We start from the raw sequence: 14,478 nt of genomic DNA, 5'->3' as shown, positions 1-14,478 counted from the left end.
TCTTGCCAGATCCACTTTGCAGTAATATTTGTCATGCTGTTGGATAGCAAGGAATAACTTAGACCTGATCCAAGACTGTCCTCAGCAGTTTTCTTTTAAAAAAACACCTTTCTTTTTACAAGAGCTTCCCAAAGTCACTTGATAGATAACCTGTGGCTGTAGCATTTGTCTGATACATTTCTGGCAGCCAAATATCAAAAAGTTAAGAGTCTTCCAGCCAGCGCGTCCCTGCCACGCAAGAGCAGAGCTGGCTCCCACACCCACCAGGGCACCAAGTGTCAGCCCCAAAGCTGAGGTGCCAAGCTGTGGCTGATATCCTAGTCTGTCACTGCATGTGACCCCAGTGAGGACTGGGGTGGTCCTGCCTGCTTGTTACCCTTTGCCGTCCCTTGCCACCTTTACTTCTTAGCCATTAAAGAGGCCCCTGAAGCAGGTACCTCATCGTGAGCACTCCTTGCACTGCTGGCCCTTGGAGGAGCCGCAATGGGGCACAAGCAGCCTCAGAGCAAGCCCAGCTGAGGCATGCAGAGGTGGCAAGTGGCGCTGAATTACGGGGTGAGGGAGAGAAGGCAGAGGGAACTGAGCCTCCGGTGCAGATGAGGGCAGGCATCTGCCCCCTCGCTACTACCCTGCCCTCACTCCCCTGGTGGGACCTGTACTGCAACCAGACACCGACCCACTGCTGGTGACAACAGGAGTACTAACTGGCCCAACAGGACTGACACAAGGTGGGTCCAGCAGAGTCAGCCGGCAGACGATGGGTGAGGACCTGTTGATGCCTCCCAAGGCACTGTATGAAAAGAAGGATTGAAAGAAGACAGGAGCAAGGAGGAGACTCCAACCCAGTCCTGAGGGTTTGCCAAAACACCCTGCAGTAGCGTGTGAAACAAGTTAAACCTCCCCTGATAGATATGGTCCCAACAGCTGTAGCCACTGCTTGATGAGCTGACCACAGAGCTTTTAAGATGCTTTCCCAGACAGTACCCAGGCTGCCGTGGCGATGCCCACCCCACATGCAGTGGGGAAGAGGAGGTCAGCAGAGCCTTCCCAAGTCTGTTTCTTCCCACCAAGATGTATGGGCCAAGGAAGGGAAGTGCAGGGGAAGGGGTACTGCATAGACAACCCCCCAGCCTATTTTTACTGCCCAAGCATCCAGGGGACAGGGATGGCCCCTAGGACAGGCTGCTGCCTTCAGCCCTCAGCCTCTACTGACTAAGGACAAAGAGGCATCAGTGTTTGCAGCCCAGCTCTGGGACCAACTTCTTGGCAGCTTTTTGCTGGGAAGGAGCCCAAGACAGATCTCCAGCCATCGCAGAAGTCTTGTGACATGCTGTGAACTGGTAAATGTTGACAAACCATTGCCCATATGTTTTACTTGCTTTTATCTCCAGATGACACAAATCTCCCCTGTGCCCTTGGTGTTCACACTTCTTCCCTTTTGTTTGCTTCTTCCCTCTACTTTAGCTCTTTTATTGCCCTGCAGCAGTTGGTAGATCCCCAGAAAGATTTAACTCTTGGGCAGGTCTAGTATATTGCAGTTGATAAACACCCCACAGCTGGGAGCTTTGGAGTACTGTTTTTTTTTTCTCAGAAAAAAAACAAAACTTAGGGTCTCTTTGTGTAATCTTGAGCAAAGAGAAGCCACCAGATGGGCACACAATGATTAACTTTGTCCATGCAAACAGAGGAGCTGAGATCTTGACACAGAGGCGGTGTGTACAGGGAGAGACCCAGGTATAAAGGGACAGAGGCCACCATGGAGTTGAGACCAGTGGGACTGACACCTGCTCAGCAGCACCGCGGCAATGGGTGAGTTTTCTTCACGGCTCCTTGTCTGCAGCACTTGCAGCTCTGGGGGATGCAAGTAGAAAACCAAGCTAAGTGACAGCAGTGGGGGACCACAGGGGTGGGAGCTGATGAGAGCACCCAGCATCTGTCCCACTCCTCCCCTTACAACCCTCTAGTTCTCTGCTGCTGCTGGGTTGTTTCCTGCATCCCTGTGAACTGCATGCTCTGCAGCTGGAGCACCAGGTTTTACATACCAAACTCAGCTGCAGTGCTTTGAACTATTTGCTCTGAATGCCCTTAACATAGATTTACTTCTTTCCTTTAAAAATATCCTTTTGCATCTAGACCTGTAGAAAAACAAACAACGCACATTTACGAGAAGTATGAGCAAATGTGACTGCAGGTTGCTGTCTGGTGCAGAGAAGGGGCTGGGCAGGGGGATGACAAAGCCGTTTCTCACCTTGCTTCAGCCCTGCAGAGGCAGAGCCTGCACCAAAGCTGCAACTCCCACCGCCTCTGGAGCCCCCTGCTCCTGCCTGCACCCTGTGGCTCTGCCTTCCCTGGTCCAAGATCCCTGGGGGCCAGGGGGCTACCCAGGGATCCTGACGGGCACTTTCTTCCCCAGCGTTCCAGGCTGGGACACTTCAGCTCCACAGGGACCTTGTCCTCCTGCCCACAGTGATGGCAATGCTTCTCCTCTGCCTAAGCCCAGCACGTGCTGCCAGCTTCCAGGGTGGTGAGTACAGGAGCTGGGGGGACAGTCAATGGGCTGCCAGGTTTGGGTGCAGCTGTGCTGCCCATTGCTGAATGTGGCCAGGCTCCGAGGTGCTGGGTGCAAGTGTCCCGATACCGGCAGCCACAGACACAGCAGGTCTCCACATTCAGACCTAAGCTCAGAGTAGGGTAATCCTTGCCTCTCCTCACAAGCAGGTAAGAGCCATTCCCAATAAGTTCCACTGGTTGCGAAGCACCCGGTGAGATCCACCAGCAGCAGCAGCAGCACAGCTGCTCCACAGTAACCTGGCCAGCATTTTCCAGTACAGGTCCCTCATGTCTTGCTTGATCTGATGCTGCAGGGTTCCCAGCAGACTGCAGCCACCTCAGCAGCAGCAGCCCCAGCGGGGTGTACGTCATCCAGCCGGCAGGGTCTCCCCCACGGGTGGTGTGGTGCGACATGGACACCGAAGGCAAGGGGTGGACTGTTGTCCAGAGAAACACTTACACCACTGAAATCACCTGGAAGGAGTCCTGGACCACCTACAAGTACGGCTTCGGGAATGTGCGCGGCGATCACTGGCTGGGCACTGAGTACCTGCACCTGCTGACGCAGCAGGGCACCTACAAGGTCCGCTTCGTCGTGCAGAAAGCCAACGTCACCCATTATGCTGAGTACGACATCTTCAGTGTGGAGAGTGAGGCTAGCGGGTACCCGCTGAGGCTGGGACGGTTTTCTGGTGATGGGGATGACTATCTGACCAGCTATCACTCCAAGTATGGGGGCATACATGACAACATGAAGTTCAGCACAACTGACAGGGACCAGGACCAGTACAGCGGGAACTGCGCCAGCAGCTACGGGGGCTGGTGGTACGACAAGTGCCAGAATGTCCTGCTCAATGGCAAGAGGTACATCTACTGGCCAGGAATCTGCTCAAGCGGCGACTGCACATCCTCCGTCATCCTGGTCAAACCCACAGATGTGTGTTGACCATGCCGCAGCGCCCAGCCTCCCGGGAGGCTGTGGGAGTGCCACCATCCCCAGCTCAGTGCCCCGTTTCCGTGCCTGCCAACAGCCCTGTGCCAGCCCTGCTGCATGTCCTGTGCTGCCTGCAGCTCCCGCAACATCACCTGTTGAAACACAGAAGCTCTGGGGCTCAGGAGCAATTGCCTGGAGCCCCAGGCACGCAGGCGGCTTCGCCCAGTGCCACCGTGCTGGCCAGCACTGGGATGCAGGCACTGGTTTGGGGTGGGTGTGCCCACTCCTGTCCTGGGGAGGGGGAGACAGTGCAAGTTCCCTTCCCTATGCAACTGGTGTATCCCTGCTTTGCTCAGGCCCCGCTCCCTCCCTGGGCCCCATATGCCCCACAGCTCTGCTACCCATGGTGGGAGAAGTCAGCTGCAATAAACCCTGGAGCCAGACTTTGCTGCCTTGTGTCTATTTGTGGCCGTGACACTGCACACGCACACACAGCGTCAAGGTCCCAGGGTGGCGGAGAATGCTGCGGGGCACTATGTTCGTGGGGGGTGACCCATTTGCTGCATCTGCTGTCTGAGGCTCACTCTTTCCTTGCTCTGCTCCATGTCATGGCTGGGAGAGGCAGAACCTCAGCCTGACCCTGCAGCAAGGACCGGGGGTGGGGGGTGGGGGTCAAGGTGCCCCTGAGGGGCACCAAGTCACAAGAAGGGGTGTTCATGCCATGGGGGATCTGTCCCTGGGGCAGTCCCCAGGGTCCCTTGGCAGCCTAGGGCTGGGTACTGAAAGAGTGATGCTTCAAGGCCCCAGGAGGGCGGGGAGACCTGGGTTGAGCAGGGTTCTTGGGTCAGCCCCACAGCCCTCAGCCTGAGCTCCCTGCAGCAGGGGGCCAGGGGCTGCAGGGCTCCCAGGGGCAGCAGGGCATTGCATCACGGCCAGTGCTTTCCTGCTCTGGAGTGGGTGACATTTGGCGGCTGGGACCCACCAGGACCTGGCAGGCCATGGGCAACCCACACCTGCATTTTGGCCAGAGGCCAGGGAGCACATGGCGCTCAGGGATGGCACCTCCTTCCCAGTGAGCCAGGCCTGTGTTTGTACAACCCAACCTGCAGCGACGGTACAAGTGTGCTGCGGTGGGACTGTGCTTGGATGGGCACATGGGAGCGCCAGGCTTTAGTGGGAGCACTGGGCGATGCCCTGTGCAGGTGCCCGGCCTGCCCAGCCAGTGACCCACAGGGTGCCCAGCAGGCACAAAACGGCTCCTCTCCCCTCAGGGCTGGCAGCGCTGGGCAAAGAACCCGGAGCTACCTGTCCTTCCCCGAAGCTTCTCCAGCACCAAAAATTTGCAGTTTCTTCATTGAAATGTAGCTGTGTTTTATTAAAATTAATTCCCTATTTGGTATTTTCCCTGCAATCCCTCAGATGTTTTTCATAAGAAGCCTGGCACTGCCCTAGCATGGCTGCTTGCTCCATATTGGCCTGTACAAACACGCTGGAGATGTGGAGTAGGTATTTCCAGGTTATAGGTGTTGTTTTAGATGTAGGATTTTACCAGAGGTTTTAATAACTGCTGAACTGAGAGACAGTGTGGATGAAAACAGCTCTCCTGGTGTAGGTGTCAAGGCCACATCTTCAGCAAGTGGGTTTAATTCAGATTTACTGAGAAATAAGGAATCTTTACCCTTCCCCCATCCCAGCTAATAAGGGGGTGACAGAAACCCTGAAGAGAAGGGACTGATTATTTATACAGCTAAGATTAAGGACATTTTCCTGTGATGCTTATCCAGGCACTGTATTTCTAAAGCACATTTTATTCTCCAGAGCAGATACGTTTCAGCAGTACAAGGTTTACAATGTGTTAGTCTGATTATAATGCAATTAAAATAAAAACAGCTCAAAGGGGAAGAACCCAGCAAGGGAAGCAAAGGAACTCGGCAAAAGAGGTGAAAGAAAGAAATCTCTGGGCAGCCCAGGGTGTGCCCGGCTGCAACCCTCTCTGCTCCCCCCCAGCAAAGGGGCCCGGCAGGGCACTGGTCTGACTCCGTACCTGGGGCAGATGGGCAGCAATGGAGCCCTAGCAGTAGGAAGCTGGTTTGATGAGGATGGCAGAAGCTTTGCAGTTCCCACTGCACAGGCTGCCCCACGTTATGCTCCCCTTGACATTCAGCTGCACGGAATAACACGCCGAGTACCACCACCCGCCCCCGTTGCTGGAGGCACAGTTCCCACTGGAAGTGTCCTGATCCTGATCTTTAGCAGAGAACTTCATGTTGTCGTGCATGGTGGAAGGACTGCTTGAGGCCATGGCATCCCCTGCCGTCCCCGAGTACCCTCCCAGCCTCAGCCGGTAGCCGTGGGACTCATCTTCCACACTGAAGAAGTTGTAGTCGGCAAACTTGGTGGTGTTTGAGGCATCCCAGATGACAAACCTGACCTGGTAGACCTTCTGCTTGGCGATCTGATGGATGTACTCGGTGCCCAGCCAGTACTCAGTCTGCACGTTCCCAAAGCCGTACTTGTAGGTGCTCCAGGACTCGGCCCAGGTGATCTCCGTGCTGTGCCGGTTCCTCTGGAGGACCGTCCAGCCCCCGGACGTTGCATTCATTTCGCAGTACACCACGATGGGGTGCAGTCCTGTGGGCTGGATGACGTACACGCCACTGGGGCTGCCAGTGGGGATCTCGCTGCAGTCCTTGGGCCAACCTGGGGCAGGAGAGAGGGTGGGTTACTCAGACCCTTTGCAACAAGACAGAGGCGCATCCCATAGTCCTCCATGGCTGGTTCTGCAAGACCAAGACATTAATGAGACCCGCATTGCCTGAGGAGCACAGATCATGCGAATGCCATCCTCACCTGAGCACACAACACTTGCGTCCTCATTGTGCCCGCAGTTGTTCTCTCCCCAAGTGTTCATCGAGCACTGAGTGAGGAGCTCCTCCTCCCCGTTGCAGTTAACATCGTCCAGCCAGATAGTCCCAGATCCAGGCCCAAAAAAAGCATTACTTGGGGCTGATTCTGCCTCTCCACAGCCGAGCTGCCTACACACCACAGAGGCATCGTTTATGTCCCAGCTGTCATCACACACTGTTCCCCACTCATTGTGGTACCAAACCTCCACCCGTCCGGAGCACTGGTTGGAGCCATTCACTAGCCAGAGCTGACCTGGAACATGGAAAACAACAGTAGGGAGGAGATTCGAAAATGGGGGGGACATGTCACCAAAGAAAGCTGGAACCCAGATCAGGAGGTACTTTCTGGCTCAAGAAGTGGAGTCCAGGCAGTAAGATGCAGGGCCTTTACACTCTGAAGGGAAGGCTAGGGAAGGTGCCTAGAAGCCTTTGTCTTCTGAAGTCTCCATTTCCATCTATTTTTGGTGTGTTTTGGCCCCAGAGACTGGGTATGGGTTTGCCACGTGTTCCCTCAGCCAAGTAAGCCTCAGCCATCCTCTCCCACCACTGCAGGAACTGTGTTTCACCCTCCTGGGACTGTGAGTACCGTGGGAGCAAGGCTGAGGGTGAGACAGGGGATGGTGCAGTCTGATGAAGCACCCTCGGAGAAGGGAAGACCACTTTTCTAGTTCTTAGCCATGGGACAAGCAAAATAGCTAGGGATGCTGGTCATAGGAGAACCCTTCCTTTCTTCTGCATCTTTCCCAGTGACTGTCCCTACCGTCCTCCCGCAGGGCAGGGGGTGTGTGGGGAGAGACAGCCTTGGCTTCGGGAGCAGATCAGAGCAAACCCTCTGGGCTTCTCCACATCCTACACATGAGCAGAAAGGCCTATGATTGCAATGTCCCACAAGACACTCGGGGAAGGGCAGGTGACTCATGCTGGGGCATGTGTCTCTCTTGGGTGATGAGGGGGCTCTGCTGACAGCTCGGGGGGAGCACCAGGTTGGAAGATGCCCTTCCCAACAGCCTGCTCGGGGATGATCCTAGCCATGTCTTGCTGGCAGAGGTGGAGATCTTCCATGTACCTACCGTTCACTAAGGTGTTCTGAGAAGACACGATATTATTCAAGACAGGTTGATTGAAGAGGGACAGGCTTTGGATGCTCTTGGTGAGATGTGGGGCTGGCAGGGCCAACACACAGGCAAGGAGCAGGAGGGGAGCACACCGGGCAGCTGGGGGAGGAAGGGACAACATGAGAGCCAAACAGCATCCCGCTGCTGGTGTAAAACACGCAGCAGGGAACTAGCTGCAGTGAGGTGAAACAGCTGCAAGTCACCCCAAACCTGTGAGGACAGCACAGGGTTGCCTTTTGGGCACAAATATTGTAGCCAGACCCTTTTCTGTCCCCAGGCTTCCTGGCAGAGCCCGAGGTGCCCAGGGAATTGGGGAGCAAAATCAAGCAATCACAAGAGTTTCCTTTGCAGATCAGAAGAAACTTGACCAAAGTGTTTATATTTAAACACAAACTTTAACAGAAACCTTGTGGAATATTTTCTGCCCCTCCAGCTCACTAAACAGCTAGATGTATTTCTACACTCTGGAAAATCCAAATAAAAAAACAAGTTACAATCAAATAAATATGTCATTCAACTTGATTATAATCATAGTTATAGCAAGATTGAAATCTGAAGTCATTTAAAGATGGCTTCACAGCTGCACCTCTGTTAGACTGCAAAATATCTGGAAAGGCATGACTTTTCCAATGGTGCCTCTATTTTCGACACCCCACAATGATGGACTCTTGGTAGCAATTGGAAAGCTACACTTTTCATACACCAGCTAATTCAATCTTACATTTTTAACACATTTACATTTAGATTTATGACTCTGCTGAGCTAGAAATAAAGCACGGTGACTATCTGCTAGACATGAACCTGCCCCTTCCTCTGAATCTGTCCCTGCTATGCCAGGACAAAGCAATACTCCTAGGAGATGAGTTGCTGTAATGTTTTTCTTTGTTCAAAGTCTTCTCTGCCCCCACTGAGCCATTTGCATGGGGAAAGGCCGTTCTGACTTTCCCTCTGTAGGTTTTGCCCTCCTGCTCCTGAGCACAGCCCTGGGTAGAGCCTGTTTGCAGAGACCTGCCTTCACTTTGGCTGGACCCTGAGCCTTCCCGATGCGCTCGCAGTGATGTGAGGTGTGGAGAGCCGCTGTCCCTCCTGCCAGAGCAGCTCGGTGACTGGGTCTGCAGGACAGCCAGCAAATCTGAGCCCTCGAGTATGACCCAGCGCCGGTCTGACCCTCCTCTGATCTCCACTCTCTGGGGCAGGGCAGTAGGTGGGTTCCCTCACCCGGCGCTTCCTGAGCTGTCCTCTGCCCCGATGTTGCCCAGGGAGCTGCTGGAGGACTTGCACATCCCTCTCAAACCTTCTCACTTGCCCTGGGAGACCTTGAGTCTGTCCCTGCTTCGTGCCCTGTGTCACCCCCTGCATCTGTGGTAAGTCCTCCGTCCACAGGAGCAAACGGAGGCCTCTGCCAGGGGGAGGTTTTCAACACCCCCCTTCCACCACCACTGCTTCTGGGGGTCCACGGACCAGGAATCCCACCCTGCCCGGCTCCCCACACTCACACTCACCCATGCCAACGCCAAGGGGACACTTGGAGGTCCAGAAAGTTTCTGTAGGTATACTTTGAGTCACAAGATTTATAGCTGCACCGTGCTGGGGGAGGAGTGCGGCTGACACCGCTGACACCGGTCCCGTCCTGTTCTCGTCTTGGGGTGTATTAATGAGCTGACATGGGCTGTAACCTGAATGGGCACCTCCCCATGGCAGGGGTGTTCATCTGCTCTGATAAAAGCCGTTATCAGGACATGAGCAAATACAGCCCAGGAGCGGCAAAGGCATCTAGGCACTTCCCATGTGTCAGGCAGGACTTTTCCTGGATATGCCACCAACAGGTGTTTGGAGACATTTGCTGAGCACCCTCCTGTGACCTCCATAGGGCACAGCCCTGGAGATCCAGCCCCACTCATCACACAGCTGAGCAGGGCCTGGGGTCCCCCCTGCCGGATCTGTGTCGAGGTGGACAGGAGCTAGATAGAGCAAACCAGCACCGTGGAAGACCCCAGGGACGTCCCGGCTTTCTTCTGGAGCAAACACACTGCATGCCTCAACAGCAGTCGTAGGCACAAAGCAGAGCCAAGCAATGGTGCCAGCCATCCAGCTTGTCACACCTGGGGTCATGTCGGGAGTGGAGATAAAGGGACCAGACCAGTTGAAACATGAGACTATTCCTGTCCGAGTCTCAGATGAAAGCAGGTATCACTCCAGGGAGCACCTGGTGCTGGGGATATCACCTGCCTTTTGCAACTGAGAGTGCAGGAATTGTGTGGCTCACAGCATGTCTTCTGCATGGGGCAGCCACGTGCCACCTGCCATCCCTGTGCAAGGCCCCTGCTACCTGCAGTACAACCTACAGTGACAAATGACACTTTTTGCCCAAGCAAGCTTTGAGCTATGATTGCAAAAAAACACCGGAAAAGACATTTTCCAAAGTCTTACATTTGAAAAATGACTGAATACCAGCAGCTGCAAAACGTCATCTACTGGGGGAGCAGGAGTTTCAGGGAAGAAGGGGCTTTCCCCAGCCAGGCTGAGATGAATGTGAAGGTGAAACACAAGTTGTATTGCTTGCACAGAGACGTCCAGGTCACCCCCAAGACACTTCCAGAGTTACTCTTGGGCACTAACTTGCAACTCAGCCATTGGAGTAGAGCAAACAGGGAGATAAACAGGATTTCCAATAAAGTTAATCAAGAAAGTGAATGAAGAAAGTAGGTGACTTTTTTCCCCACATACTCTGCCTGTTGCATGATGTTTCAAAAATATTTCCTCTCATAACTCATTTCTGCAGGCATGTGATGCTTGGATCATTACCCTGGGAGGGATGGGATATTATCCCATTCCCAGCATTTCTGTTTTATGACAGGTCCATGTAAATGCCTCAAGTCAGCCAGAACTGTGTCCCCCGAGGTAGCCACGAAGCCATGCGGAGCTCAAAGGAGTGCTGTCTGGGAAGCTGGGGGTGTCTGACCTGTGAAGTGGGGTATCACCAAGCAGACGATGCTCTTTCAGAGCCTTGAACAGATACCAGTGTGGAGCTGCCCTGATGCTGATAAAAAGCAGCCCCCAGCAGCCATGTCCTCCCCAACCCTCCCAGGGCACAGGCACGGAACAGGTGTAGCCTCAGGCAGCGAGCAGGCAACAGGCAGCATCCCCTGCAGGGATGCCCTCCTGTTGGCATGGGCTTATTGAACAGCTGCTGCATGCTACTGGCAAGCTGTTCCCACCGGTTTTATGGGCATTTGCTTCTAAGCAGTTATTTCCTTATTGACCTCTGGAGCATATGCAAGACATGAAATGTCTGTCTCCCAGCTGTGAGGTGTGAGCAGTGTTTTCTTTTCCCAGCAGAAATCTCAAAGCACAGCCTGAATAAAGAAAACGTTAATATCTACACTGTCATGTACCTGTTCATATGCATAAAATTATACTGTGATGAAGGTCACTTTCAGTGCCTATTTGCAGCATTATAAACTAGGATTAAGTTTGTATAAAGCAAATACTAGTGTATCAAGAAGGTCAAACTCAGAGATCTAGTATCATCCAAGTATGGCCAAGAGATAAATTCTCATAAGAGCTGATAAACTCTTATCTCCGTGTTCACCAGGAGCAAGGGGCCTTCAGGTTCCATCTCATCGATGGACGAACCTCTTCCTCCTTTTTGGTTTCAGTGGCTTGAGTGCCTGCAAGTGAAGATGCCAAAAAGCACCATTTATTAACACTTTGATGCTTCCTGAATCCTAATTTAGAAGCCAGGGCCTTCCCGGTGAATTTGCGTTTGTTTCTGCACAAGTGTTCGTGCTCATTCTTCTGACCACCATCCTTTCCTTCTCCCACTTGGCCATTTTGCTCTGCTCCTGCTGCTGCCTGTGCTCTTGCAGGAGCTCCTTTCCTCTGATACTGAGGGGACTTTAAGGCTCTTCCAGGATTTCTAGACAGAAAGATTGGCCCCTGCCTCTCGCGGATATCACACTGGCTGATCCGTTTCCATTTGCTTTCATCCAGGCCTTGTAAATCCTGTTACAAGGATTTTCCCATGTCAGAGCCAGCCAGCGGCTGACTCTCCCCACCTTCCCATCCTGTTGCTGGGACCCACACAGGCACTGGCTGAACCCTGAAGAGTTCACCCAAGCAGTGTAAATGAGACCATCAAGATGACAGACCACTGGTGTGGGGCAAAGCAACTAGGAGGCTGCTGATGTTGTCCTGCATCCCACCAGCAGCAGCCAACGTGACATTTGCTGCTGAGCAGAGCAAGCCTGCAACAACCACCTGCCCCAGGAAACTGCCTCCTGACCCCAAATGTGCATGCAGAGGGGATGGAGCAGGTGAAAAGGATATTCCTGACCCCTGCCAGTGGGATGAAATGTGAGGTTAATTAAAATTCACCATGTACGAAGCAAACAAAGGTGGTCAGCAAAGGCTGGGATCATCACAGCCTTTTTTTTTCCCCAGCCTGCATGGACTTATTGCTTCCACACAGAAATCCCAGAGTTGCATCTGGCCATTAAACCAGGAGGCCATTGTCCTCTTCCCCTACTAAAGACCAAAGGTCATCACCAGGAACTGCACCGTCCTAGTCCCTGTGTCATGTGGTTATGGATTAAAGGCTCATCGTGTAAGCAAGGCTCCTGCAGCGCATCCCACCCCTCCTGGTTGTGACCCTGTTGCTCTGCAGGGAGGGAAGAGGCACCCAGCAGTAATCAGAAGATGCCACAGGGAGGAATGCTGACACCCACATGGCAGAAAACCTGACCCTGCAGCCTCAGTGGCAGCTGGGGGCAGGAATGGGCAGAGATATCTTGTGCAAGGTGTTCCTGGTCTGAAATATGAGGCAGGAACATCTCACGGTTGCCAGGAGGCTGAGCCCCCTTCCCCATGGCTGTCTTGGGCCAGGGGACCTCCAGGGCTGGTGGGACCCCCTGAGAACCAGCTACCAGAAATCAGATTTCCCAACACATCAGAGAGCTTACCCCAGTGGCTGCTGCCACAGGCCAGAGCTGCGCCTCGGTCCCCCAGGAGCTCAGCACAGACTTTCCTGCATCAGGGTAGCCCCTCTCTCACCTTCAGAACATGTCTTCTGTCCCCTGGTGAGCCCAAAGGACAAGGTGAGACACAGCAGGTACAATATAACCACATGTCGCCTACCTGCAATGCCCGGATTTCCTCCCAAATGCTCTTAAGACACAAGATGACCATTGACTGGCACAGGAGTGAAAAGGAAAATAGAATTGCATGACCAGTTGCACTGGTCCAGTGTGTAAACTTCTCACTGAGAAAGAAATTGCTTAAAAAGGAGGATCTAATGGCTAGCAAATGTGGACCAGGAAATATAATCCTCTGAATGGCTACATGGCTGCTGGGGAGCCGCAGTGTTACGCGGTGATGCCATCTCCTGCCTCCAGCCATCAGCAAGCTGAAACCAGCGAGCCTGCTCTGCAAACAGCTGCAGCGGGTTCAGGGATGGAGTGGCATGCTGCTCATTACTTTCTGTCTTCCAAAACCTGGACTTTTTTGCCATGGATGAACTGATTAGCAAGCCAGGAACAAAATTAAGAGCTTTTACAGTGGTAGCTTTGCACCATGTATTTAAACCACTGCTATGATTTAATACTTGATCTTCCCAGATGGGGAAGAAGAGTCCCTGGTCTGTCATGAATTCTCAGTCTGGGGAAGGGCTGGGATTGTTAGGAGCCACCTTGCAGGTAGGGCAGATCATTGCTGATATCATCAACACTTTTTGCACTGCAAGTACTGCAAGTCCTTGGAGAAAACTGGCTTGTTCACAGTGTGCAGATACAGATATCACAGACAGTCTTTAGCAGGGGAACAGGTTTGAACATGGCTTTTGAAAGGTGGCATTGGCATGGACTGAGTGTGACAAGAGCTGTGCAGGGGGAATTTTATTGGAGTTAAAATTAAAAATGTTATCCAAATTCTCTAATTATATCCCTTTTTCTACCTTATTCATATCCATATATAACAGATGTGCTGAGCTTTGGTACCTTCCGGGTGGCCTCACTACCTGCACATCCGTCACGCTCTCTCCGCATGGGGGCCAAGCTGTCCCCTTGGCCAGGCCCATGAGTGTCACCCCGCACAAGGTCACTGCAGGGAGCCGGGTTCACAGGGATGAAACACAAGGACATTTGAGTTTGCCAGCATTAATTAGTAAAATCCAGCTCTCCAAACAAATCCTTCATATTCCAAACCCAAGGATGAAGGAAATAAGATGATACAGATGTCTTCATGTCACCCCAGGGCCATTCTCCAAAGACACAATTCTAACACCCTTTTACTTCCAAGTCAGTGAATTTTCATGTGCACTTACAGCATGTGTAGCCCCACAGTGACGTGTATGCCAGGTTTTATCAGTACAGCACAACATAATTTGCTTTACAGTGCTACAACACCCGATTACAGCATCTTCTCCCCTCTGCCCACAGAAAGAAAATATTTTGAGGTCAAGGCTACTTGTCTCATGAAATACCTTCCCAGGCGTTAGGCAGCAAAGTGACTTTTCTTCCTGCCCTTCCAATAATTTGGCTTAGCCAAGCCCCGACTGCAGCAATTACTGCCCTGTCCTGATTCCTGCATCCCAGGACCCCACAGGTCCTGGCTGGCCCTTGCCTTGGGATGGTTTCAGCAGCGCCGTGGTCCAGCCCCATGGTCCTGCAACAGTGAGAGGTGGCAGGTGGCCTGGGAGATGCTCTGGCTCCTGGGGAACCTGAAGCAAAGCCTCAGCAAGGGCATGGACACCATGCCAGGAGGAGGCACTGCGTCCATTAGCTAGGGTCACCAAGCTTCTCCAAAAAGGGAAGACCGGTTAAACAGCAGCCTGACATCATCTCCTTTTGGCCAACACTGAGTACTACAGCAAGAGCTGTGCTACAGCGAGAGCTGTGTGACTTGGCCCTGGGACTCGTGTCCCCTTTCAGCACATTTGGAGGAGCTTCCCTGCCCACTTCCCAACCTATAAAAAGTA

General features: G+C 53.0%; 2 protein-coding genes across 2 annotated transcripts; one reads left to right on the top strand and one right to left on the bottom strand.

Moving 5' to 3' along the window:
• The first annotated feature begins 1,702 nt into the window (after nt 1–1,702).
• On the top strand, nt 1,703–3,613 carry LOC135316037 (fibrinogen-like protein 1-like protein). The gene is made up of 3 exons (XM_064467593.1): nt 1,703–1,809; nt 2,414–2,524; nt 2,865–3,613. The coding sequence occupies exons 1-3, from the start codon at nt 1,806–1,808 to the stop codon at nt 3,494–3,496; spliced, it is 747 nt and encodes a 248-aa protein (XP_064323663.1). The 5' UTR covers nt 1,703–1,805; the 3' UTR covers nt 3,497–3,613.
• A 1,689-nt stretch (nt 3,614–5,302) lies between these two features.
• On the bottom strand, nt 5,303–10,514 carry LOC104051151 (fibrinogen-like protein 1-like protein). The gene is made up of 4 exons (XM_009512158.2): nt 9,008–10,514; nt 7,461–7,604; nt 6,335–6,643; nt 5,303–6,184 (listed from the first exon to the last, which is right to left on the bottom strand). The coding sequence occupies exons 1-4, from the start codon at nt 9,009–9,011 to the stop codon at nt 5,556–5,558; spliced, it is 1,086 nt and encodes a 361-aa protein (XP_009510453.2). The 5' UTR covers nt 9,012–10,514; the 3' UTR covers nt 5,303–5,555.
• Between the last annotated feature and the right edge of the window lie 3,964 nt (nt 10,515–14,478).

This window comes from Phalacrocorax carbo, chromosome 17 (assembly GCF_963921805.1).
Source record: "Phalacrocorax carbo chromosome 17, bPhaCar2.1, whole genome shotgun sequence".
NCBI lineage: Eukaryota > Metazoa > Chordata > Aves > Suliformes > Phalacrocoracidae > Phalacrocorax > Phalacrocorax carbo.
Note: the sequence above shows the minus strand (reverse complement) of the source record. Positions and strands in the feature narration are given on the sequence as shown.

Bases quoted from the DNA above. Each gene is read 5' to 3' on its own strand.
- LOC135316037 (XM_064467593.1), top strand. The intron at 2,525-2,864 runs GTGAGTACAGGA...CTGATGCTGCAG, and splicing joins TGCTGCCAGCTTCCAGGGTG to GGTTCCCAGCAGACTGCAGC.
- LOC104051151 (XM_009512158.2), bottom strand. The intron at 6,644-7,460 runs GTAGGTACATGG...TCCATGTTCCAG, and splicing joins TCAGAACACCTTAGTGAACG to GTCAGCTCTGGCTAGTGAAT. The intron at 6,185-6,334 runs GTGAGGATGGCA...CTCCTGCCCCAG, and splicing joins CGCAAGTGTTGTGTGCTCAG to GTTGGCCCAAGGACTGCAGC.